This window comes from Pyrus communis, chromosome 16 (assembly GCF_041283825.1).
Source record: "Pyrus communis isolate YQ-2024b chromosome 16, ASM4128382v1, whole genome shotgun sequence".
NCBI lineage: Eukaryota > Viridiplantae > Streptophyta > Magnoliopsida > Rosales > Rosaceae > Pyrus > Pyrus communis.
Genome location: NC_142580.1, coordinates 1,905,001 through 1,931,466, shown reverse-complemented (window position 1 = coordinate 1,931,466; position 26,466 = coordinate 1,905,001). Strand labels below are relative to the sequence as shown.

Genomic DNA, 26,466 nt, shown 5'->3' with positions numbered 1-26,466 from the left:
TCTACTTCCCACACCACCACAGGCTCTTGCTGCTCAGACTCCTGGAGCATCACCACTTCAGAATTCCTTTCGGTATAATTCTAACCGAAGCTACAATTGTGGTTCTAATCGAGGCTACACCCGTGGTTCCAATCGAGGCTCCAATCGTGGTTTTAATCGTAGCAACTCCAACTCTAGTTTCTCTCGTGGTTCTTATAATTCTGGATTCAACCGTCATGCCTCTCCTTCAGGTCACAAAACTTCTTGTCAAATTTGTGGTTCTACTAGCCATGAAGCTCTTGATTGCTTCGACAGAATGAATCCAGAAATCTCAGGCAAGTTTCCCCCAGCTAAACTTGCTGCCATGTGTGCTCATTACACTGCGAAGTCCTCCAATTCTTGGCTCATAGATTCGGGTGCTACCTCTCACATTACAAATGATATCTCCAATATTCAATCTCCAACTCCTTACCATGGTGAAGACAAGGTGTACATCGGAGATCGTAAAGGTCTGTCTATTGCTCATACTGGCACATCTACTTTGCATACTCCTGCTTCTTCTTTTCAATTACACAATGTTCTTCATGTGCCTCATATGAAACATAGTCTACTCTCTGCCTATCAGTTTATCAAAGATAATGATTGTTCATTGACTCTTGACATTCATGGATCCTCTGTCAAGGATCGTTTTACGGGGAGGACGCTTTTGCGGGGCCCAGTTAGAGGTGGATTCTTTCCTCTTCAAGGCTCTTTTTCCTCCAAAGCTCCTACCTCTCCTACTGCACTAGTAAGTAGTTCTACTAATGTTCGTATTTGGCATAGCAGACTTGGTCACCCCTCTTCTGTTATCTTTCGGAAAGTTCTGTCTACGAATAAAGTTGTTGTCCAAGGCAGATCGTCTCCCGACTTCTTTTGCAAAGACTGTGCTTTGGCAAAGAATCACAAGCTTCCCTTTGGTACTACTCCATCTGCATCTTCGACCAGTCTTGAATTGTTGCATTGTGATGTCTGGGGGCCGTCTCCTGTTGTATCCGTCAGTGGCTATAGATATTACTTGCTTATTGTTGATGATTACAGCAAGTATAGTTGGTATTTTCCCTTAAAGTCTAAGTCTTCTGTCTTTTCAATCTTTGTGGAGTTCAAATCCTATGTAGAGAACACTATTGGTAATAAAATCAAGGTTGTTCGATCTGATTCAGGGGGTGAGTTTACAAGTCATCAGTTTCAGCATTTTCTTAAACTTCATGGCATTTTACAACAGTTTAGTTGCCCTCATACTCCTGAGCAAAATGGATGCGTTGAAAGGAAACATCGCCATTTGGTTGAAACTGCTCGTACACTCTTAGTGCAATCTCAAGTGCCTCATATGTTTTGGGTTGAAGCTTTTTCTACTGCTATCTATCTCATTAATCGACTTCCACTTGGTGGTCTACTGCAATCCCCTTGGGAACTCCTCTTCTTCACTTCTCCGGATTATTCTCGCCTTCGAGTTTTTGGCTGTGGCTGTTATCCCTGGCTCAAACCCTATACGACTTCCAAGTTGGATAGTAAGAGTAAATCCTGTGTATTTCTTGGGTACAGTCTTCAACACAAGGGGTATCGTTGTCTTGATCCACTTACCCAACGTGTTTATATCTTTCGGCATGTACTATTTGATGAGACCACTTTTCCATTCCATACTCTATCCTCTGCCACTGTTCTTCCCCCTTCTTCATTTGCTGATACTTCCCAAGTCAATCCTGTGTCAACCTGCAATTTCCTATACATGCTCCTTCTTCCCCTGCTCCTTTGAGTTCATCACCTACTCCTTTGATCAATCCCTCCAGCACACATTCTCCTGTACCTCCACTGCATTCTCAAGTGCATCCCTCTCCTGTGCCCTCTTCAGTCACCTTATCTCCACTCTCCTCTCCTCCCACTAATATCCATCCTATGATCACCCGATCTAAAGCTGGTATCTCTAAACCCAAAGCCTACTCAGCCACCAACCATCCTTTACCCGACACTGTTGATGTTATTCCCTCTACTTATCTTCAGGCCTCTAAACATGCCCATTGGAGATCTGCTATGCAGGATGAGTATAATGCCCTGCAGTCCACATGCACTTGGTCTCTCGTTCCGTTTCAATCTCATCAGAATATTGTTGGCTGTAAGTGGGTGTTTCGGGTTAAGAAACATCCGGATGACACTATAGATCGATACAAAGCTAGGCTTGTGGCCAAAGGCTTTCATCAGCAAACTGGTTTGGATTACAAGGAAACGTTCAGTCCAGTTGCCAAACCAGTCACCATTCGCATTCTTCTATCTCTTGCCGTTCACTGTGATTGGTTTCTCAACCAATTGGATATCAGTAATGCTTTTCTGCACGGAGACCTTCAAGAAGATGTCTATATGCAGCAACCCCCTAGTTTCAGTGATCCCAATTATCCTAATCATGTCTGCAAACTTCGAAAATCCTTGTATGGATTGAAGCAAGCTCCTCGGGCCTGGTTTGACAAACTCTTTGTAGTTCTGAAGTACTTGGGATTCCATCAATCACAATCTGATGCTTCTTTGTTTGTAATTCAAACACCTGTCCCTATCATTGTCTTGGTGTATGTCGATGACATTCTTGTCACCGGTCCAAGTCCTACTGCTTGTCACAGTTTCATTCAGAAACTCAATACTATTTTTCCTGTGAAGGACTTAGGCCCCTTGCATTATTTTTTGGGTCTTGAGGTTCAGAGATCCTCTGCTGGTCTTTTCCTACATCAAAGCAAGTATATCCTTGACCTGCTTCAAAAGACAAACATGGCTGGTGCTAAACCCTGTCTTACATCTCTTGGGTCGGTCCAACTTGATCACACAGGTTCCTTGTTACCTGATCCACACGAGTACAGATCCATTGTTGGTGCCTTGCAATACTTAACTTGGACCCGCCCTGATTTATCTTTTGTTGTAAATCAGGTCTGTCAATTTATGCATGCTCCCCGTGCACCACATCTTCAAGCAGCTAAACACATTCTCAGATTTCTGAAAGCAACAGTCAGTCATGGTTTGTGGTTCAAGAAATGTGATATTCATCTTACTGCCTATTCTGATGCTGATTGGGCCGGCTGTCCTTTTGATCGCCGCTCTACTAGTGGATATTGTATATTTCTGGGATCCAATCTTATCAACTGGAGTGCTAAGAAGCAACCAACGGTTGCTCGTTCCTCCACTGAAGCCGAATACAGGTCGTTAGCCCACACAGCAGCTGAAATCACATGGATTTGTAAAGTGTTCAAGGATCTTGGTCTTCACCTTCCTCATGTTCCTTCTCTCTGGTGTGACAACCTGTCTGCAATATCTCTTGCTTCCAATCCAGTTTTCCATGCTCGCACCAAGCATATAGAACTTGATTACCATTATATTCGAGAGCTGGTCCTTGCCAATCTTCTCAAAGTTCAGTATGTGTGTTCTCAAGATCAGTTAGCCGACATTCATACCAAATCTCTGTCTAAATCCCGATTTCTATACTTGCAATCCAAGCTTTCTCTTGGTCCTTTTGATGCATCCAAGTTCAGCTTGAGGGGGTGTAAAGGATCAAGTAAAATTAGTTAGATGTTTGTTAAATGTTTGTTAGGTTTCTTATGTAAATAGATAGATTAGACAAGGGTATAATTGTAATTGTAAGGGCAGTATATTGTCTATATGTACACTGCCATATCATTGTAACTTTTAATAAAGAATTAATATAAGAGAGATATTTAGAAACTGTGATTTCTACATTCTCTACCTACCAAAGATAAGTATTTCATTGTTGTTTCATTATTTTTATATGGTTTACCATTTTTGTAAAGGAAATTTTATTTAAATCCATGTAACCTCTGTTTACACCCAACTTAAATTTTAAATGTTAATTGTCTATTACCCGATTGCTGAATTACTATTAAGTACAAAATGAAATTAATAATAAAACTCAAAATTATCAATAAACTCAAACATTATAATTAAACCCTAGGATCACTCTTTGTCTATCCTACGTTCATTCCGGCTAAAACCCTAATAGCTCTCATAGAGAAAACCAAGTTTATTTATTTATTGATGGATCGTGATTTTGAAGTTTTGAATCCTCCAATTTATCCTACGTTTATCAAAATACCAATGCACCAATATTAGTTCCAGCTTTACTAGCTAAACAACAGCCAAAGGCATCGAACGATCGAAGCTCCCACAAAGAGCTTTAGCTTGACTCGATTTCTTCTTCTTCATTCCTCTTTTGATGATCTCCTCCTCTAGTCCCATAGATTTTTTCCCAAATGAAATTGAGGCCTGGGTCAAGATATGTGCCATATTACTATTGTCTTTTGTTGCACCTCTATGAATAAGTATCCTAGTAATCCCAACGTAGTGCAAAGACTCAGCAATCTGCAGTGCAGTCACACCTTTGTTAGTTCAAGCTTCAGCATCATCTCCTTTCTTTACCAACATCTCAATCGCTTCCGCATGTCCTGACTCTGCTGCACAGTGCAACACGGTGTATCCAATCCAGACTTGAATATTAGAATCCAGCAGAGAGGAATATGGAATAAAAGAGTGGCGAAAGAACTTATGACCATAGGCGTTAATAAACTCTGAGTTTGGAAGTACCGAACGAGTGGATGAAGAGTTGCATAAGCAAATAGAGCAGGAATAAGCCAGATTATGAACTTGCCGGCTTCACGAGAAATCACAGGGTCTTGACCGGTGAAAATCAGTATCTCCTCCATATAAATCCATATCAAAGATAAAGGAAGACAAACCAAGTTGAGAGAAAATATGGCAGTGTAAGTTTCAAGTCCAAGTTTCTGACATTGTTCTGCTCCATATGCATGCCCACACAGAGTTTCCAGTGCACTTGCCACTCCTGTCGGTTCAAACAGCAAGTTACAAATCAAATTAGTTTTGCGAGACAGATTATTTCTACGCTAAAATTTATGTGGTTATGCCAGTTGATCATGGCAGTTTGTACCCGAGTTCAAATCTCATCTCAATAGACGTAGTAGCTTAGAATATCATATTGTGAAAAGATATGGACTTTTGATTCATAAAAACAGAACAGAAGTTTCATGCATTCTATACATGGTAAGGTTAATTGGGATTTCTACCAACAGAAACCAAACAAAAGATGAAGAAGAAGATGGAAGGAAGATAGAGACTTACAAAAAGACTGAACCTGGTGATGCCGGCGAGGGAGAAAGCAATGGAGGAGCTGGAGAGAGCAAGTTCACGCAGGTGACCAACCATCGTCACTGAAATGAACCGCAGGATGAAGTGGGAAAGAACCACAGCAACCATGGGTCCTGCAATGCCTCCCAACCTCTTCACTTCTTCGAAAAAAGAACCCCATGTCAGACAACAACTACTACTACTTGAATTTCTACTTCTTCTTTGTTGCTCTTTACTGTAATCTGACAATAGCAAGCTCCCTTCCATGGCTGTGTCTTTTGCTGTGGAACTCAATCGCCGCGGCGGCATTTGCAAAGAGTGGTTTGTATACCGCCAATATGACAGCAAGAGAAGCAAACCAGTTATGTAGCATCATTATTTGCATAGTGGTAGTTTACATATTTTCTAAAGATTCTGTGCAGATTTTTTTAATATTATACAAAAATGGAGCAATTATTTGCTTGCTTTATTTGCTAGGCTACAAAAAAAGAGCCAATGTGACAGCAAGAAAAACAGAGCAAATATTATACGGCTGATTTGAAATGAATAAAAAATAAAAATCACGTTTTACACGTTAATTTTCGATATAGGGGTTGAGAAAGAAGTAATCCTTGTATTGGATGTGTGAATAAATTGCATAACTCAGCTGAGTTTTTGTCAACTTTACACATCTTATCATGATAAATTTGCTGATTCAGAACTCAGCTGTTCTTTCTTGCCGGATATTGCAGTACACTTTCCGGAGACATTCTGATACAGATGTTGGGCAGGTACTGCAATGCAAGCTATCAGTAGATTCAGGACACCATGTTGCATTCGAGAACGTCTATCTCACTTGATCGTAGTCAAGACCGAATACCACAAGTCTATATGTATGAATCATATTCGAATATGTTATTACAAATTTTTTTAGTGCCAGAAGAATGGATAAAGCTAATACTTTCTTCTTATTCAAGCGACAGAGAAAATTGTGCTCCTCAAAACTCATTACTCTCTGCCTTGAAACACAAGTCATTAACTTGTGGGGAGCTTCCCTCAAATATCCTCTCCCTTGCCTTAGCTGCCTGAAACATCAAAATCCTTTCAGCAATGTAAATTGTTGCGTCTATAGATGGCTACTACCATTAAGGAAATACCAAAGCCATGGAGAGTTTGAAGAAATAGAACACATCTTGGGACAGTTTAAGAAAATTAGACTTGTAGTCATAAGATTTGAAATGTTCTTCATCTCCCTCCCAAATTCTTTCCAACCAAACAGAAAATAGTGGAATAGAACAACATTATCAAGAAAGTTAGGGTTGATGAATATACCTGCTTTTCCCAATTTGTACCAATTGTTACAAAAGAGAGCATAACGATTTGCACAAAAGCACCAACTTGTATTCCAATCCAAAGGCCCCTTCCTCTCAGCTGTACCCAGAAAGCCAATGTGGCTGCAACTGGAATCCCACAAAGATAACACGCTCCAAGGTTTATGTAAGCCCCTATATGCTGCCACCCAGTTCCTCTAGCAATACCTGGTTTAACCATCCACAAAACACATAACATTAGACTAAAATGAAAGAACTCAATCGTTTATTGGTAATAGGAGAAGATAAAGAAAAAAAAACCTGAAAGGACCCCTTGCAAACTGTCTAGGGCAGCAGCCAGGCAAACTAGAGGAGCCATGGTTGTGACGTAATCGATGACTTCTTTCTCATTGCTAAAAGTGTAACCAAATACATTCCGGCAGGCAAAGAGGGTCGTGGTTGTTATACTTATCTCTGCGACTGCAAGAAACATCACAGAAAAAGTAGCTATTCGAGCACCTTGTGGGTTACCAGCTCCTAGTTCATTTGAAACTCTAGTACTGCACAATAGGCGAAGAAAGAAAAAGATAAGTTGATGGTATAAATGTAATCTGATGTTATAAATATGCTTGAGCATACCTTGCTGCAGCAGCAAACCCATAAGGCATTGCATAGAGTGTCGAAATCGTCTGCAGACTGACCACAATCAGTTAGAATAATCACTTTTCTTCTACATGGTGATCAAATTGACAAATTGATTTTTATTACACAGAATATATACCATACAGACAGAACTGAAGTTTCAAAAGCCGGATTTGATAAAAGTCCAGACAGCAAGATAAGCAGCTCATATGACCACCACTGAAGGCTACAACCATCAATAAAAATCAATCAAATAAAGAAATGATGTTTGAAATAAAATATTGTAAGAATCAAACATAGTGAATCGTCTTCCTGAGACTAAAATGCAAAAATAAACTGGGTACCATATCATTATTGCAGAAGGGATGGCAAAGCGAAAGAACTCTCCGATTCCATGGAATACCTCCATAGAAATTGGAGCTCGGGTTTTAGAACAGGTAGCAGAAAACTTCATGTACAATCCAAGTAGAATTGCATTCACCCAATAAGAAATACTGATTGATAATGCTCCTCCAAGGTTGTTCAGTCCAGACTTGAATACTAGAAGCCAACACAGAGGAATATGGAACAGAAGGGTCGCACAGGAGCTTATGAGCATAGGAATTATTAAACTTTGTGTCTGAAAGTATCTGATGAGTGGCTGAATAGTGGCATAAGCGAAAAGCGCGGGAATAAGCCAGATTGTGAACTTGCCGGCTTCGCGGGAAATTACAGGGTCTTGACCCATGAAAATCAGTAACTTCTCCATATAAATCCATATCAAAGATAAAGGAAGACAGACTAAGTTGAGAGAAAATATAGCAGTGTAAGTGTGAAGTCCAAGTTTCTGATATTGTTCTGCCCCATATGCTTGACCACAGAGAGTTTCCAATGCACTAGCCATTCCCAACTGTTCAAACAGCAAGTTACAAAATCCACTTAGTTGTAAGAAAGAGATCCATACAAAAACCAGTACATGATCTACCCTTCAGCAATGCATGGCTAATGGTTTCAATCTTGCATTATCACACTAAAACCCGTCATTATTCGATGTTAATACTACATCTACGATGAACTTCGTACTCAATCATCATCAAAATTTGTTTCTTATAAGGTTATAATGAAGTGGTGGTTTCATGATATACATCATAGCATCCTTACATCTACAGTCTTTTTGCAAACCCACGGTGCACGGAGATTTAATTTCTACGTGGTTTGTGGACAATGTTTGCGCAGGAAGCATTTTTTAGTGGACAAAATAGTTTATGAGAAGACAAATTAATCTGAAAGCGCAACTGTTGTCATGCAGTGAATCTTAGCAAAGATGCCCCAATAGCAGCAGCAGCAAAGTCCAATTAAACTCGTGATCAGCCGGTTGGTGGCAAAATCCTAATGAACCTCTTATAATTAATGAAGTATATCCTTAAACCTTTGGCCAAAACAAAAAGACAAAATTTTGTGCTTTGTCTCGACTCTCTTGTCATAGATGATACCCAGTGCAGTGGAACTAAGTCATTCATGATTCCGGTGCATATTTGTTGGTAATATTTACCACCCTATTTATTACTATTGAATTGGATTAAATTTTCAGATTTGTATTTATCCGCTACACATATCTCAAAATTTAAATTCAATGGTAATAAATGAGTGGCGAATATCACCATCACTTAAAGAGTGTGAGCAAAAATATTCCCCATATCATATAGTTCAATAAAATCGACAGAATCCAAAGGCAATCTTTGGTGCCGTGGTGTCGTATTCATCAGAGAATATCAGAAGAAGTGATTAAAAATATGGTAGTGCTATTCACACATTCCATGCACTTTTGTTAATTTTTATCCGTTGATGTTCTTCATTTCATTCGATCTAACGGTCGAAAATTGAGATAGGTGTGTGAGAAGTAAAAATAAGTGTGTGGATAGCACCAGCATAAATATATAGCAAAATTGCAACCCAATATAAAAAAATTAAAACTGTCCAGATGCAATGCAACTGGGTGTAGATTAGAGCAAATATTCAAATACAATCATGCAGGAAGTATATTATAATCTATAGTGCTGGTTTGGTTTGTGTTTTAACTTTTTCACTCACGAGTCTCTTTCCCAACAAATTATAGTAGTTTAGAATCTCGCATTTTGAAAAACAATGTATACTTGATTCATGAAAGAAAAAAGATAGAATGTTTTATTGGCATTTCTACTAACACATAGCAAACAAAAATAGTTGGACATTAATTCCAAAAGATACGAATGAAGAAAGAAGGACGTACGAAAAGACTGAAGCCAGTGACGTTGGAGAGGGAGATGGCGACGGCGGAGCTTGAGAGAGCGAGCTCGCCCAGGTGGCCGACCATCATCATCGAAATGATCAGCAACATATTCTGAGATAGAATCACGGCAACCATGGGTCCCGCTATGCATCCCAACCTCTTCACTTCTTCGAAGAAAGAAGTCCATGTCAGAATGCTTGTAGTACTATTTATTCTCTGTTGCTGCTCTTCTTCTCTGCGTTTTGGTAATAGCAAGCTCTCTTCCATGGCGACGTCTGCTGTGGAAGCGTGGAGCTCAATCAATGAGTAGTCGCCTAATGACGTTGGAGGTTTGGAATATATATGGCGATTGAGGAGGGAGATGTGGAGAAATTTTATACCTTTTCAAGGACAGAGGCCAGAAGTTTTCATTTTTCTATGACTGCGTGGTGGTAGTATACGACCAATACGACAGCAAGAGCAACGGACCAATTTGTACAATTTATTTGCTAATCTACAAAAACAGGCAAGATTTAAATTTAAAATAATATAAAAAAACTGACACTATTATGAGAAAATAAAAATGTTTTATTATCGTTCTCTTCACTAAATCAAAGCTTACTCTCGCTGCCAACAATCCCTCTTGATAGGTGATCTTGTAGTATGCACTCTCTCTCTCAAATGGGGTAGCCTCCTTTCCTCCTCACCTTTTGCAATCAATAAAAATGTTTTATTTCCCCCGCTGCCGGGTAAAAGGAAAACGTCCATCCTACCCCACTTGTATTGCAGGATAAATTTTACGAGACGGTTGAGGGATGGAATGGTCGATGCTGGTAGATTCAGACTGCAACTTTTGTGTAAGATTAATTAATCCAAGTAAATAAATATTTGGACCAATCCCCCGGACAAAAACACGATTTCTGGTTAAAACTTCAAAAAACATGTGTTGTTTGACTGTGGTTAGAGATGAGCTGAAATGCCTTCAGTCACATTAAAAATAGTCTTACCCCGAAGAATACCTCATGCTTCAACCAAAAAAAAAAAAAAAAAACAACTTGACAAGTGACAGACAATGAGACTTTTGGAAGTTCTGCTGTATCATATTATCCAACCCTCATATTTTTTGTTTTTTGTTATTTTCTATTCTCACTAAGTTTTTCCACATTTTGGATGGGTTTTCTCTCTGTGTGGTTAGCAGCAATAAACAAAGTCAAGTGGCAAAGATGCTAATTTAGTGAAAAATGGCAGAAGTGAGCTCAAGCGTTAAGACTAAATAGATAAGAGTTGTCACATCCCGACCCGGGCGGGACCACTTTCAGGGCCCGCTCCACCACCGTAGCACGATATTGTCCGCTTTGGGCTTACCATTCCCTCACGGTTTTGTTTTTGGGAACTCACGAGCAACTTCCCAGTGGGTCACCCATCATGGGATTGCTCTAGCCCCCTCTTGCTTAACTTCGGAGTTCCAATGGAACCCGAAGCCAGTGAGCTCCCAAAAAGCCTCGTGCTAGGTAGGGATGAGAATATACATATAAGGATCACTCCCCTGGGCGATGTGGGATGCGGGTTCCATCGGAACTCCGAAGTTAAGCGAGAGGGGGGCTAGAGCAATCCCATGATGGGTGACCCACTGGGAAGTTGCTCGTGAGCTCCCAAAAGGCCTCGTGCTAGGTAGGGATGGGAATATACATATAAGGATCACTCCCCTGGACGATGTGGGATGTTACAATCCACCCCCCTTAGGGGCCCGACGTCCTCGTCGGCACATACGCGACCAGGGTTAGGCTCTGATACCAAATTGTCACATCCCGGCCCGGGCGAGACCACTTCCCGGGCCCGCTCCACCACCGTAGCACGATATTGTCCTCTTTGGGCTTACCATTCCCTCACGGTTTTGTTTTTGGGAACTCACGAGCAACTTCCCAGTGGGTCACCCATCATGGGATTGCTCTAGCCCCCCTCTCGCTTAACTTCGGAGTTCCGATGGAACCCGAAGCCAATGAGCTCCCAAAAGGCCTCGTGCTAGGTAGGGATGAGAATATACATACAAGGATCACTCCCTTGGGCGATGTGGGATGTTACAAGAGTACCGCTATGGTCATGCACAAATTTATTTCACCACCTATTTTGTATGAAATTGTAGTGACACATTTCAATTTTTTTGGCAGCAACTGCAATGCAAGCTATTAGGAGATTGAGGACACAAGTCTATATGTACGAATCATATTCGAATATGTTATTACAAATTTTTTCTGTGCCAGAAGAATATGGATAAAGCTTATACTTTCTCCTTATTCCCGCGATAGAGAGAACCGTGCTCTCAAAACTCATTACTCTCTGCCTTGTCACACAAGCCATTAACTTGTTGGGGGGTTCCCTCAAATATCCTCTCCCTTGCCTTACTTGCCTGAAACATCAAAAGACCAACATCAAAATCCTCTCAGAAACATAAAACGTTGCGTCTATGGATGGCTACTACCATTAGTTTTGGACAGATGTTCTGTTTTAAGGGCCAAGATAAACCAAGGAAATACAAAAACAGTGGGGAGTTTGAAGAAAAAGAACACATCTTGGGACAGTTTAAGAAAATTTAGAATGGAAGTCATAAGATTCAAAATGTTCTTCGTCTTCCCTCCCAAATTCTTGCCAACCAAACAGAAAATAGTGGAATAGACGATCAACATTATCAAGAAAGTTAGGGTTGATGAATATACCTGCTTTTCCCAATTTGTACCAATTGTTATTAAAGAGAGCAGAATGATTTGCACAAAAGAACCAACTTGTATTCCAATCCAGAGTCCCCTTCCTCTCAGCTGTACCCAGAAAGCCAATGTGGCTGCAACTGGAATCCCACAAAGATAATACGCTCCGAGGTTTATGTAAGCCCCTACATGCTGCCACCCGGTTCCTCTTGCAATACCTGATTTAACCATTCACAAAACACATAACATTAGACTGAAACATGAAAGAACTCAATCGTTCATTGCTAATAGAGAAGATAATGAAATTGACCTGAAAGGACCCCATGCAAACTGTCTAGGGTAACGGCCAGGCAAACTAGAGGAGCCATGATTGTGACATAATCGATGACTTCTTTCTCATCGCTAAAAGTGTAACCAAATACATTTCGGCAGGCAAAGAGCGTGGTGGTGGTTATAGTTGTCTCTGTGACTGCAAGGAACATCGCAGCGAAAGTAGCTATTTGAGCACCTTGTGGATTACCAGCTCCTAGTTCATTTGAAACTCTAGTACTGCACAAAAAGCAAAGAAAGAAAAAGATAAGCTGATGGTGTAAATGTAATCTGATGGTATAAATATGTTTGAACATACCTTGCTGCAGCAGCAAATCCAAAAGGTATTGCATAGAGTGTCGAAATCGTCTGCAGACTGTCCCAAACAATCAGTTATAAAATCACTTCTTTTTTCTACATGGTGATCAAATTGACACACTGATTTTTATTATACTGAATATATACCATACAGACAGAACTGAAGTTTCAAGAGCCGGATTTGGCAAAAGTCCAGAGAGCAAGATAAGCAGCTCAAATGACCACCACTCGAGGCTACAACCATCAATGAAAATCAATCAAATAAAAAAAAGATTTTTGAAATAAAATATTGTAAGAATCAAGCATAGCGAAGCGTCTTCTTGAGACTAGAATCCAAAAAAGAAACTGGGTACCATATCATTATTGCAGAAGGGATGGCAAAGCGAAAGAACTCTCCGATTCCATGGAATACCTCCATAGAAATTGGAACTCGGGTTTTTGAACAGGCAACAGAAAACTTCATGTACAATGCAAGTAGGATCACATTCACCCAATATGAAATACTGATTGCTAATGCTCCTCCAAGGTTGTTCAGTCCAGACTTGAATACTAGAAGCCAACACAGAGGAATATGGAACACAAGGGTCACACACGAGCTTATGAGCATAGGAGTTATTAAACTTTGTGTTTGAAAGTATCTAATGAGTGGCTGAAGAGTGGCATAAGCAAAAAGCGCGGGAATAAGCCAGATTGTGAACTTGCCGGCTTCGTGAGAAATTACGGGGTCTTGACCCATGAAAACCAGTAACTTCTCCATATAAATCCATATCAAAGATAAAGGAAGACAGACTAAGTTGAGAGAAAATATAGTAGTATAAGTTTGAAGTCCAAGTTTCTGATATTGTTCTGCTCCATATGCTTGGCCACACAGAGTTTCCAATGCACTAGCCATTCCCAACTGTTCAAACAGCAAGTTACAAAATCCACTTAGTTTTTGGAAAGAAATCTATACAGAAACTCGTCATTATTTTGTTATAATTCGTACTTAATCATCATCAATTTTTTTCTTAATCATTAAGTAGCTTCATGATATAAATCATAGCATCCTCACATCTGTAGTCTTTTTACAAACCCACAGTGCAGACAGATTTAATTTCCACATGGTTTGTGAATAATGTTTGCACACGAAGCATTTACAGTGGACAAAATAGTTACGAGAAGACAGATTAATCTGAATGTGCCACTGTTGTCATTTAGCAAAGATGCCCCAGCAGGTAACAGCAGCAGAGTCAAATTAAACTCGCATATTTTGCTTAATATAATCAGTGATTAGCTGGCCCCAGATTGGTGTCGTATTCGTACTCATCAGAAAGTATCTTGCTCTGATTAGATAAAGACATTTTAGCCAAAATGGTTGCGATTAGCATAATTTTAAGTTCTTATATTTGAAATCGATAGTAGTGGTCCGTGAGTTTGTCCACCATTAATAATTTTGGTTATTCCGAAAAAAAATCTTTGTTAAATAAGGATCAAAATGATAAAAATATCATTAATTTAATTAACAATATGCAAAAATAATTTGACAAAAATTGAGTGTATTTTTGTCATTTTATCCTTATTTAATAGAGTTTTTCTTCACAAAATAACCAAAATGATTGATGGTTGGACAAACTGGACCAATTCTATCGATTTTAAAGTTCAATGATCAAAATAAAATGTTATGCCAATCTTTGAGACCATTTTGGCTAAAAAAAAACCTTAAATATATAGCAAAATTGCAACCAAATACAAAAAAAATTAAAAATGCCAATGCAACTGGGTATGAATTAGAGCAAATATTCAAGTGCAATCATACGAGAAGTATATATAATCTACAATGCTGGTTTGGTTTGTGCTTAATTTTATGTTACGAGAAAAGTTTTGCAAACATATATTAAGTCAGTTGATTAAGATCTTTTGCACCCATCTCTTCCTCACACAAATTATAGTAGTTTAGAATCTTGCGTTTTAAAAAACAAAGTATTCTTGACTCGAAAGAGAAAAAAACGATTGGATGCTTTATTGCCATTTGTATAGACACATAGCAAACAAAACAGTTGAACAGTCCTTCCAAAAGATACGAATGGTGAAAGAAAGACTTACGAAAAGACTGAAGCCGGTGACGTTGGAGAGGGAGATGGCGATGGAGGAGCTTGAGAGAGCGAGCTCGCCCAGGTGGCCGACCATCATCATCGAAATGACCAGCAACAAGCTCTGAGATAGAATCACGGCAACCATTGGTCCCGCTATGCATCCCAACCTCTTCACTTCTTCGAAGAAAGAAGTCCATGTCAGAATACTTGTAGTGCTATTTCTTCTCTGTTGCTGCTCTTCTTCTCTGCGTTTTGGTAATAGCAAGCTCTCTTCCATGGCGACGTCTGCTGTGGAAGCGTTGAGCTCAATCAATGAGTAGTCGCCTAATACGTTGGAGGTTTGGATTTGGAATATATATGTGGATTGCGGAGGGAGATGTGGAGAAATTTTATACCTTTTTCAAGAACAGAGGTCAAAAGTTTTCATTTTTCTCTGACTCTGAGTAGAGTGGCAGTATACGACTAATATGACAGCAAGGAAACAGATCAATATGTACAATCTTTACTTGCTAACCTTAAAGAAAAGCAAGAATATAAGAAAAATAAAAATTTATCAACGCTAACGAAAGTTGATTGAGTTGGTAAGAAAAGAAAGGGCTAATATCCATCTGTAAGTCTTCAAAGAGGCTTGCGGCCTGCCCTGGAATGGGGTAGCCTCTCCTCCATGTAAACTTTATTTATTTATTTATTTTATTTTATGGAAAAACAAATTTATTCAAAAAGAAAAATCTGGACTACAAAATACAAATGTTTCCTGTACAATAAAAAAGAAAAACTTTTTTAGCAACATTGGGTTAACAAGTATTATGAATGGAGTGTCCATCACTAGAAATGACATCAGAAAGAAATTTAACATTTTCAGAAGACATGAGCCCAAGGTATAGAAGAAAATGATCGTGCAAGTAATTTGATATCCTCAATAATAGTAAGAAACTCACCATGGCGGTCTGCATTTGTTTAAAATAGAATCAATAATGGGTTGAGTCATCTTAACACAGACATTCTTAAAACATTTGATTTTTGCAAATTTCAATGCGGCACGTAAGGTAAGTGCTTTAGTTATAAATGTAGTATTCTCCCCAAGATTGTACGTCCTGGCAACAATAGAATACCCGTTATGATCTTTAATGACAAAATATGCAACCACAGTAAAATATTATCGATGGGTTTATAGATGAGTTAACTTAACAAGTGAAAGGACAAAAACACAGATGAATCTGCGGTTGAAATTTTTGAAAACACGTGTATCATTTGATTGTGGCTAGTAATGAGTAGAAATATCTTTAGCCCATTGGAAATTGACCCTCCCATTCAAATTGTGGAATAATTCATGCTTCCATAAAAAACACTTGACAAGTGACAGACAGTGAGACTATTGGAAGTTCTCCTCTGTCATGTTACCCAACCCTCGTATATTTTGTCTTTTGTCATTTTCTGTTCTCACCAATTTTTTATACATGTTGGATGGATTCTCTCTCTGTGTGGTTAGCAGCAATAAACAAAAACAATCAGATTCAAGTGGTAAAGATGCTAATTTGGTGAAAAATGTCAGAAGTGAGCTCAAGTGTTGAGACTCCTTTAATTCCAGACCATCAAGAATTTGATGGTGAAGCAATACCATCTCAAAGAGGAATTTGTATAGGTGAGGATGTTATTGAAGAAGCTAAATTGCAGCTATGGCTGGCGGGCCTCTGATTGCAGTGAGCTTGTTGAAGTACAGCTTACAGGTCACATCAGTCACGTTTGTTGGCACTCTCCAGTGTTTCCATGGCCTCTTCATTTGCTTCTGTCACTGTTTTCAGTGTGTTGGTAAGTTGCGCTTCTATTCAACGCTCATATGAACAAAAAAAAATCATGTTGTACACGTTAATTTTCGGTATAGGGTAAAGAAGTAATTGTTGCATTGGATGCGTGAATTTTCATCATTTATTGTGGATAAGTTCAATGTTTTAAAAGGCAAAAACAAAACCAAGTAGTTTTATGAATAATCTTGTCTAGACTCTAGACGATAGACTTGAGGTGTGAGGCTAGAGTACCCAAAATTATTATAATAGTTAATATATATATATATATATATATATATATATATATAGTTTTGTGTTTGTGTGGGAACGGCAAGGGCTAGTGTTGAAACCAGGAAAAAAAAAAACCTAAATGATTGATGCCATGTAGAATTATTATAATTTCATGAATTATATTAATAACACAAGTACAATATCTTATTTACTAGTCTATCACTTAAAGAGTACAAGTAATTCAAAACCCACAGGATTTTACAAGATCAAGCCCAATAAAATTCTAACCGGATTCTCCTACACTAACACATTCTTAACAATCAAGCAAGCAAGCCAAGGAATCAAATATTTGACTGCTATTATTTTTTCTCTATTGACATCATAAAGCCATGAATTTTATGAAAAAAATTGTCCAAAATGACGTCGTTTTGGGTTTGGGCTTTTTAAAAATATAATTTTGAGCAGCAACTGCGATGCAAGCTATTAGGAGATTCAGGACACCATATTGCATTCGAGAACGTCTATCTCACTTGATTGTAGTCAAGACTGAATGCCACAAGTCTATATGCATGAATCATATTCGAATGTGTTATTACAATTTTTTTGGGTGCCAGAAGTACGGATAAACCTAATACTTTCTCCTTATTCCCGCGATGGAGAGAATTGTGCTAATCAAAACTCATTACTCTCTGCCTTGTCACACAAGCAATTGCCTTGTGGGGGGCTTCCCTTAAATATCCTCTCCCTTGCCATACTTGCCTGAAACATCGAAGGACCAACATCAAAATCCTCTCAGAAACATTAGTTTTGGATAGGTATTCTGTTTACGTGCTAAGAAAAACCAAAGCTGTGGGGAGTTTGACGAAAAATAACACATCTTGGGACAGTTTAAGCAAATGGATAAGAATGGTAGTCATAAGATACGAAATGTTCTTCATCTTCCCTCCCAAATTCTTGCCAACCAATAGAAAATAGCGGAATCGTTGAAGCAATTGCAGAAGATCAGCATTGTCAAGAAGTTAGGGTTGAGGAATATACCTGCTTTTCCCAATTTGTACAACTTGTTACTAAGGAGAGCATCATGGTTTGCACAAAAGCACCAACTTGTATTCCAATCCAAAGGCCCCTTCCTCTCAGCTGTACCCAGAAAGCCAACGTGGCTGCAACTGGAATCCCACAAAGATAAAACGCTCCGAGGTTTATGTAAGCCCCTATGTGCTGCCACCCAGTTCCTCTGGCAATACCTGGTTTAACCATTCACAAAACACAAAACACTAGGCTGAAACATGAAAGAATTCAATCGTTTATTGCTAATAGGAGAAGATAAGGAAACAAACCTGAAAGGACCCCTTGCAAACTGTCTATGGTAACGGACAGGCAAACTAGAGGAGCCATGGTTGTGACATAATCGATGACTTCTTTCTCATTGCTAAAAGTGTAACCAAATACATTCCGGCAGGCAAAGAGGGTCGTGGTTATTATACTTGCCTCTGTGACTGCAAGAAACATCGCAGCAAAAGTAGCAATTCGAGCACCTTGTGGGTTACCAGCTCCTAGTTCATTTGAAACTCTAGTACTGCACAATAAGCAAAGAAAGAAAAAGATACACTGATTTTTTTCCTATAAATATGTAATCTGATGGTATAATGTGCTTGAGCATACCTTGCTGCAGCACCAAACCCATAAGGTATTCCATAGAGCGTCGTTATCGTCTGCAGACTGTCCACAACAATCGGTTAAAATACTCACTTTTTTCTACATGGTGATCAAATTGACAAATTTATTTTATTATACAGAATATATACCATACAGACAGAACTGAAGTTTCAAGAGCCGGATTTGGTAAAAGTCCAGACAGCAAGATAAGCAGCTCAAATGACCACCACTCAAGGCTACAACCATCAATAAAAATCAATCAAATAAAGAAATGACGTTTAAAATCAAATATTGTAAGAATCAAGCATAGTGAAACGTCTTCTTGAGACTAGCATGCAAAAAATAAACTGACTACCATATCATTATTGCAGAAGGGATGGCAAAGCGAAAGAACTCTCCGATTCCATGGAAGATCTCCACAGAAATTGGAGCTCGGGTTTTGGAACAGGCAGCAGAAAACTTCATGTATAATGCAAGTAGAATCACATTCACCCAATATGAAATACTGATTGCTAATGCTCCTCCCAGGTTGTTCAATCCAGACTTGAATACTAGAAGCCAACACAGAGGAATATGGAACAGAAGCGTCGCACACGAGCTTACGAGCATAGGAATTATTAAACTTTGTGTCTGAAAGTATCTAATGAACGGCTGAAGAGTGGCATAAGCAAATAGCGCGGGAATAAGCCAGATTGTGAACTTGCCGGCTTCGCGAGAAATTACAGGGTCTTGTCCCATGAAAATCAGTAATTTCTCCATATAAATCCATATCAAAGATAAAGGGAGGCAGACTAAGTTGAGAGAAAATATAGCAGTGTAAGTTTGAAGTCCAAGTTTCTGATATTGTTCTGCTCCATATGCTTGACCACACAGAGTTTCCAATGCACTAGCCATTCCCAACTGTTCAAACAGCAAGTTACAAAATCCACTTGGTTATAAGAGAGAGATTTATACAATCTACCCCTTAGCACTGTTAGACTGAAACTCGTCATTATTTCGATATTAACACTGCATCTACGCCGAAATTTGTACTTAATTATCTTCAATTTGTTGCTTATAAGATTATCATTAAGTAGTTTCATGATATACGTCATAGCATCCTTACATCTGTAGTCTTTTTGCAAAAGCTACACGGATTTAATTTCTTCATGGTTTGTGGACAATGTTTGAATGGAAACATTTTTAGTGGACACAATAGTTTGAGTAGACAAATTAAACTCGCATACTTAATATAATCCATGATTAGCTGGCCCAATGATTGATGGCAAGTGGGCCTAGACGTTAACAAAGTCAAATTTTTTGTGCTGCGTCTCGACATTCTTGTCATAGGTAGATACCAAGTGCAGTGGAATTGAGTCATGGATGCTGTCTACATTCCTAATTTTACTTTCCAAACTTTCTTTTCAATTTTTAGTCGTCGAATTAAATGAATGGAAGAGACCAAACAACAAAAATTAAAAAGAGATGTGTGGAAAGTAAAAAAAAAGTGTGTGAATAACGCGATTCACCTTCTATAGAATCTAAAAGGTAGTCTTTGGTGTAGTATTTGTATTCATCAGAAAATATCAGAGGAATCAAGCGTCTCGGTCCGATCATTTGCTGCATCAACACTAGCAAATCGGCACATACCTAGCTTGTTCTGAGTTTTTGGCTACCAGCTAGTTCTAATAAAAACTGCCCAGATGCAATGCAACTGGTATAGATTAGAGCAAATATTCAAGTACAATCATACAAGAAGTATATATAATCTGGAAATCCTGATTTGGTTCGTGTTTAAGTTATTTAGTTTTGTAGACGTGTGTTATACCAGTTGATTAAGGTCTTTTGCACCCGAGTTTGAGTTTCTCCCCCAACAAATTATAGTAGTTTAGAATCTCACATTTTGAAAAACAATGTAATCTTATTCATAAAAGAAAAGAGATACGATGTTTTATTGGCATTTCTTCAAACACGTAGCAAACGAAAACAGTTGGAAATTAAAAGCATAATTCCAAAAGATATGAAGGAAGGAAGAGAGGGCGCTTACGAAAACACTCAAGCCGGTGACGTTGGAGAGGGAGATGGCGATGGCGGTGCTGGAGAGAGCGAGCTCGCCCAGGTGGCCGACCATCATCATCGATATGACCTGCAACAAGTTCTGAGAGAGAATCACGGCAACCATGGGTCCCGCTATGCATCCCAACCTCTTCACTTCTTCGAAAAAAGAAGTCCACGTTAGAATACTTGTAGTACTATATCTTCTCTGTTGCTGATCTTCTTCTCGGCGTTTTGGTAACAGCAAGCTCTCTTCCATGGCGACGTCTGCTGTGGAAGCGTGGAGCTCAATCAGTGACTCGTCGCCTAATGACGTTGGAGGTTTGGATTTGGAATTTTATGTAATATATGCGGATTGCGGAATGAGTGGAGGAGAAAATTTGACCTTTTCAAGGACCGAGGCCAAGTAAATTGATTAATGTGAAGCCAAAAATATTAAGAGGCGACATGTAGATTTTTAAGTGAAAATAACAAAATTACCATCGAGACACACCGGGTTTCCTACACGCGAGCAGTAGAGAATCATCCATCAACCGAGTCAAGAGTGCCCAAACTAGGTAACAAGTTCAAATTTATCTCATTCATCTTTACTTCATATCCGCTACAAGGAAATCATTCCATAACCTTCAAAACCTTCTATATAAATTAAATTAATTAGGCTAAGTAATGGATTAATTCCTAATTAATTCATTAATCATCAAATTAATCAGCATTACATTCCAAAAAACATCTTAGGGCCGGCCACTCTCTCTTCCAAAGAGGGTCGGTCATGCTCTATAAATAAGACTCCATTTTCTTTGAAAGACTAATTTCACATTCTTGTAAAATTTTCAAAAACTCTCCAAATACTTTTCTCTCTAAATTCTAACTTTGGCATCAGAGGTTCTTCGGTCAAAGGCCCCCATTCATCGTGGGTGAGTGACGTTCTTGACCTTGACCTAAGATGTTATTTGTTTTGTAGATACAATCTTGTCTAAAATCAAGAGGAAGAAATTGGCATCCATAATCAACCCACCGCGGAGGGAGGGGAGGGAATTTTATGTAAATTGATCAACCCAATGTGCTCTGGTTGTTGCTCACTGTTGCATCGATGATGTTAAAAATCTGCAACCTCTCTGTAGTCCGGATTTTCCATCTTCGTTTTGATCGAAGAGCTTTGGGCTCTCCGTTTAAAACTTAACAACCATCCACCGTCCAAACCCTAAGCTTTTAATCATGATGGATGCTACCCCTCAAAATGGGTTCTCTAGTAGGAATGATTACTTGACAAAATCATTCAATATATTAATGAGTAATGAACAGGAGTACCATTTACGAGATTCAGAATAGGTTCCATGCTTGTGTTCAGAGTTGGTTGTGAGAGAGGATCAATCACCAATCCTGGATTTATTGTAACGATGTCGATTCCATTTTATTTTGCAAACTTCCAATAGCAGCTTCCAAAGCTGATGAAGAAAACTTTAGGATTGGTTTGGTATTGTTGTGCTTTGAAAAAAAAACTGCTTCTATTGTACTGTAAAAATAAGCAGCTGTGAAATAAAGCAGCAGAGTGTTTGGTAAACTTTTTTATAAAAGTGCTTTTGAAAAAGAAAAAAAGCAGTATTATAGTGTTTGGTAAGCTTTTATGTAAAATAGATGTAAAAAAAAGCCTGTTTTTCAAAGCTGGGTTTTGCAGCTTCTTGTTTTTGGCTTTTTTTTCACCCAAAACTGTGAAAAAAAGCTGAAGCTGAATGTTTACCAAACACAAAAATAGCTCCCAACTTTTTTTTATACCAGCTTTTTTCATAATCACCTCAGTATCAAATCAGGCCAATGAACACAACGAACATGTATTTAAAGCAAAAAATATTTAACTTTTACACAACAAAAAAATATATAAAGTTGGTAGAGATATTTATGAACAAGACTAGGAAAGAGAAGAAAGTTAAGCTGTGGGACTTAAGGAAAATAAAATGCTTGATTTTGGGTTTTTATTTTTCAAATGGGTGTAAAGATAAATTTACATATTGAATTGGGTTTGTGAGGGTATTTAAGGTAGTAAGTTTGGGTTTAAAGAGATATTGATCGTGTGAGTTCCCAGAAACAAAACCGTGAGAGCGTGGTCGGGGTCCAAAGCGGACAATATCGTGCTACGATGGTGGAGCAGGCCCGGGAAGTGGTGGACCCCGGGCTGGGATGTGACAATTTGGTATCAGAGCCTAATCCTGGTCGTGGTGTGCCGACGAGGACATGGGGCCCCAAAGGGCAGTGGATTGTGACATCTCACATCACCCAGGGGAGTGATTCTTATATGTATATTCTCATCCCTACCTAGCACGAGGCCTTTTGGGAGCTCACTGGCTTCGAGTTCCGTAGGAACTCCGAAGTTAAGCGAGAAGGGAGCTAGAGCAATCTCATGATGGGTGACCCACTGGGAAGTTGCTTGTGAGTTCCCAAAAACAAAATTGTGAGGGAATGGTAAGCTCAAAGCGAACAATATTGTGCTACAGTGGTGTAGTGGGGCCGGGAAGTGATCCGTCTAGGTTCGGGATGTGATATTGATAGTTTAGTTAAAAATCAAATGGGTACAAAAAGTAAGTTGGATGTAGAAATATGTTACATGGGTTTAAATAAAATTTCCCAAGTATTAATAGACAAATATATAACACAAAATTTTAGAAACTAAAGTTTATGAAAGTTGATGATTGATTTATTACTTAAACATTGATAAATGTATTCATTTTTAGTGACACATCATTTAGTTTATAAATTTGTGAGGGAATGGTAAGCTCAAAGCGAACAATATTGTGCTACAGTGGTGTAGTGGGGCCGGGAAGTGATCCGTCTAGGTTCGGGATGTGATATTGATAGTTTAGTTAAAAATCAAATGGGTACAAAAAGTAAGTTGGATGTAGAAATATGTTACATGGGTTTAAATAAAATTTCCCAAGTATTAATAGACAAATATATAACACAAAATTTTAGAAACTAAAGTTTATGAAAGTTGATGATTGATTTATTACTTAAACATTGATAAATGTATTCATTTTTAGTGACACATCATTTAGTTTATAAATTTTGTCTCTAAATTTAATCTCACTAACATTACCAAATAAAAAAAAATGTGATCGTGAGACAAAAACTCAAGATAAAAAAAGAATGATAATTTAGGAATTTAAAAAGAAATTTTTAAAAAATACATTAATAACAAAACAACTAACGCAAAATCAAGTGCAATAACTTTTTAAAATTCGTTTAACAAACAATACCTAGTGAGAAAATACTTTGTTATCGTCTTGTCATTTCACAAAAACACTTACCCACCGTCGTACCCCTACCCCCAAATCACGCCCGTCCTCTTCCCCCTAAATCACGACCGTCCCCCCCACTTTCAATCACGACTGTCCTCCGCCCCCTCCCCGCCGGGCGCCCTCGGGGCAAAAGGAAAACGTCCGTCCTCCCCCTCTTTTCAAGCACTTTTTTGTATTGCAGGATGAATTTTACGAGACAGTTGGGGGATGGAATGGTAGATTCTGGTAGACTCAACCTGCAACTATTTTGTAAGATTAATTGATCCCTTTGTCAATAAATATTTGGACCAATCCCCTCACAAAATGATTTCTGATTGAAAACTTTAAAAAAACGTGTGTCGTTTGATTATGGTTAGGAATGAGTTGTGTCAATAAATATTTGGACCAGTTTGATTATGGTTAGGAATGGGTTGTGTCAATAAATATTTGCACCAATCCCCCGACAAGATGATTTCTGATTGAAAACTTAAAAAAAAACGTGCCTTTTAACTGTGGTTAGGAATGAGTTGAAAGTTTACTCTCATTTTTTTACCGAAATCTCTATGAGTTGAATGATGTCACTCGAATGTTAAGCTTTAAAAGGCTTTTTAACAAGAAATGCTTAAAAAAATATTTGACACGTGACAGACAATGAGAGTTTTGGAAGTTCTCCATCATATTAGCCAACCCTCATATTTTATGTGTTTTGTTGTTAGGAATTGTTATTAGCATTTCAAAAATCTCATTTTACACTCCAAATTTTTTATATTAGGAAAGAAAAATACACGTGTGAGGAGTGTAGAATGAGATTTTTGAAGTGCCAAAAACGCTTCCCTTATTGTTTTGTATTCTCTCTAATTTTTTTATACATTTTGGATGGATTCTCTCTGTGTGTGGTTAGCAGCAATAAACAAAAACAATCAGATTCAAGTGGCAAAGATGCTAATTTGGTGAACAATGGCAAAAGTGAGCTCGATTGTTAAGACTCCTCTAATTCCAGATCATCAAGGATTTGATGGTGAAACAATACCATCTCAAAGAGGAATTTGGAGAGGTGGGGATGTTATTGAAGAAGCAAAATTGCAGCTATGGCTGGCAGGGCCTCTGATTGCAGTGAGCTTGTTGCAGTACAGCTTACAAGTCACATCAGTCATGTTCGTTGGCCATCTTGGAGAGTTGGCACTCTCCAGTGCTTCCATGGCCTCTTCATTTGCTTCTGTCACTGGTTTCAGTGTACTGGTAAGTTGCTTCTCTTCACATGAAACGAAGATGCTAAGGTGGCAATTTTTCATCTTTGTCGCGCATTTTAACTTTTTTGTATTGCCAATATGATTGATTTGCTACACAACGACCTTTTATTCCCATTTCATGTAAGTCGTTCATTAGTTGAGTAACATGGACTTCTTTCATTACTGTGATTCTTTATGGTCCGTCAGCGTTTTTGCTAAAAACACTTTAATTTTGAGGCCCACCAAAATTTTTTATTAAAATTAAGGTTCTTTATGGTGCTTTCACAACATAAGAGCACTTTCAACTTTTTCTATAGAACATTGCACTTTAAATTATCTGAAAGCCCCAAGTGATTTTCCTCTAATTTTCTCTCAAAAACATGAAATATGTCTCAGAGTTGGGAATGGGAAGTGCATTAGAAACCCTATGTGGACAAGCCTACGGAGCCAAACAGTACCACATGCTTGGAGTCCACATGCAAAGAGCAATGCTTACACTATTTGCAGTAAGCATCCCCTTAGCAGTCATCTGGTTCTACACAAGTACCATTCTCATGGCTCTTGGCCAAGACCATGAGATATCCGCGGAGGCAGGAGCCTTTAACCACTGGATGATTCCGAGCCTGTTTGCCTATAGTCTCCTCCAATGCCTCAACAGATTTTTACATACACAAAACAATGTGTTTCCAATGATGATCGGTTCTGGAGTGACGGAGTCACAGCTCTTCTTCACATTGTGGTCTGTTGGGCACTTTGTTTACTGGGAAACAAAGGCACGGTGTTGGTAATTGTTGAATAAGAAGAGTATCCAAGATAACTCTAATGATCCCAAGAAGAAGAAAATAGAGCACACTCTTAAAGAAAGCTCACAAAACAAACTAATTAGCAAAGTTTTTCTTATTTAGCTCTAGGCTTTGTTTTTCCTTGGATGATATACAATGCTTGGGGACTTGGGTATTTATAGCAAACCAAATGAAAGCTACACCACACACTTACTTCACCTACAACATCCACCTACTTCACCTACAACCTCTACTTACTTCACCAACCTCACACACTTACTTCACCTACAACATCCACCTACTTCACCTACAATTGACATTAATTCTCAACACTCCCCCTCAATGTCAGCTCTCATTCTTTGCACTGTGCTGAGCAGACAGCGAAAATTTCCAAGCTTGCCTGTACTTAAACTTTTTGTGAACAAGTCCGCAACTTGATCATTCGTCTTGACCTGTCTCATCTCAATCTCTTCTTGTAGAACCTTTTATCTGATAAAGTGGTAGTGCACTTCCACATGTTTAGTTCTTGCATGAAAGACTGGATTTTCCGCCAAGCGAATGGCCGATTGGTTATCACAGTACAATGGTACTGGATAATCTACTGGTTGATGTAGATCACTCATCAACTGTATTAGCCATGCATTCTCTTGAGCTGCCATTGCTGCTGCTCTATACTCTGTTTCCGTGGTTGACAAAGATACCGTTGGCTGTCTCTTGCTACACCAAGAAATGGTTCCAGAACCAAGCTTAAACACATACCCAGTTGTTGATCTC

General features: G+C 38.7%; 3 protein-coding genes and 2 pseudogenes across 4 annotated transcripts; 1 reads left to right on the top strand and 4 right to left on the bottom strand.

The window, feature by feature from the left end:
- Positions 1 to 4,421: 4,421 nt before the first annotated feature.
- LOC148689811 (protein DETOXIFICATION 14 pseudogene) lies at positions 4,422 to 5,415 on the bottom strand (annotated as a pseudogene).
- Positions 5,416 to 5,741: 326 nt separating this feature from the next.
- Positions 5,742 to 10,019, bottom strand: LOC137731735 (protein DETOXIFICATION 12). 2 transcript variants are annotated; one of them, XM_088687982.1, is made up of 9 exons: positions 9,929 to 10,019; positions 9,708 to 9,820; positions 9,328 to 9,602; positions 7,424 to 7,968; positions 7,219 to 7,305; positions 7,077 to 7,133; positions 6,759 to 6,997; positions 6,460 to 6,665; positions 5,742 to 6,212 (listed from the first exon to the last, which is right to left on the bottom strand). In XM_088687982.1, the coding sequence occupies exons 3-9, from the start codon at positions 9,592 to 9,594 to the stop codon at positions 6,126 to 6,128; spliced, it is 1,488 nt and encodes a 495-aa protein (XP_088544108.1). In that variant the 5' UTR covers positions 9,595 to 9,602; positions 9,708 to 9,820; positions 9,929 to 10,019; the 3' UTR covers positions 5,742 to 6,125. The 2 variants fall into 2 exon arrangements, with proteins under 2 accessions (XP_088544108.1, XP_088544109.1); XM_088687983.1 differs by lacking the exon at positions 9,929 to 10,019 and having other exon boundaries at positions 9,708 to 9,896.
- A 1,396-nt stretch (positions 10,020 to 11,415) lies between these two features.
- Positions 11,416 to 15,348, bottom strand: LOC137732041 (protein DETOXIFICATION 12). Its single transcript, XM_068471334.2, has 7 exons — positions 14,718 to 15,348; positions 12,989 to 13,533; positions 12,783 to 12,869; positions 12,637 to 12,693; positions 12,319 to 12,557; positions 12,021 to 12,226; positions 11,416 to 11,713 (listed from the first exon to the last, which is right to left on the bottom strand). Exons 1-7 carry the CDS (start codon positions 14,982 to 14,984, stop codon positions 11,627 to 11,629), a joined length of 1,488 nt encoding a protein of 495 aa, XP_068327435.1. The 5' UTR covers positions 14,985 to 15,348; the 3' UTR covers positions 11,416 to 11,626.
- A 1,879-nt stretch (positions 15,349 to 17,227) lies between these two features.
- On the bottom strand, positions 17,228 to 20,812 carry LOC137731714 (protein DETOXIFICATION 12). Its single transcript, XM_068470904.2, has 7 exons — positions 20,405 to 20,812; positions 18,734 to 19,278; positions 18,528 to 18,614; positions 18,385 to 18,441; positions 18,060 to 18,298; positions 17,761 to 17,966; positions 17,228 to 17,481 (listed from the first exon to the last, which is right to left on the bottom strand). The coding sequence occupies exons 1-7, from the start codon at positions 20,669 to 20,671 to the stop codon at positions 17,395 to 17,397; spliced, it is 1,488 nt and encodes a 495-aa protein (XP_068327005.1). The 5' UTR covers positions 20,672 to 20,812; the 3' UTR covers positions 17,228 to 17,394.
- Positions 20,813 to 24,614: 3,802 nt separating this feature from the next.
- Positions 24,615 to 26,466, top strand: part of LOC137731248 (protein DETOXIFICATION 16-like) — an 8,356-nt pseudogene continuing 6,504 nt past the window's right edge.

Coding starts and splice junctions, on each gene's coding strand:
- LOC137731735 (XM_088687982.1), bottom strand. CDS start 9,594: ATGGAAGAGAGCTTGCTATTACCAAAACGCAGAGAAGAAGAGCAGCAA. Junction 7,969..9,327: donor TCACTGGCTTCAGTCTTTTC/GTACGTCCTTCT, acceptor CTGTTTGAACAG/TTGGGAATGGCTAGTGCATT. Junction 7,306..7,423: donor CCTTCTGCAATAATGATATG/GTACCCAGTTTA, acceptor TGATGGTTGTAG/CCTTCAGTGGTGGTCATATG.
- LOC137731714 (XM_068470904.2), bottom strand. CDS start 20,671: ATGGAAGAGAGCTTGCTGTTACCAAAACGCCGAGAAGAAGATCAGCAA. Junction 18,299..18,384: donor GGGTTTGGTGCTGCAGCAAG/GTATGCTCAAGC, acceptor CTTATTGTGCAG/TACTAGAGTTTCAAATGAAC. Junction 17,482..17,760: donor GTACAAATTGGGAAAAGCAG/GTATATTCCTCA, acceptor TCGATGTTTCAG/GCAAGTATGGCAAGGGAGAG.
- LOC137732041 (XM_068471334.2), bottom strand. CDS start 14,984: ATGGAAGAGAGCTTGCTATTACCAAAACGCAGAGAAGAAGAGCAGCAA. Junction 13,534..14,717: donor TCACCGGCTTCAGTCTTTTC/GTAAGTCTTTCT, acceptor CTGTTTGAACAG/TTGGGAATGGCTAGTGCATT. Junction 12,870..12,988: donor CCTTCTGCAATAATGATATG/GTACCCAGTTTC, acceptor TGATGGTTGTAG/CCTCGAGTGGTGGTCATTTG.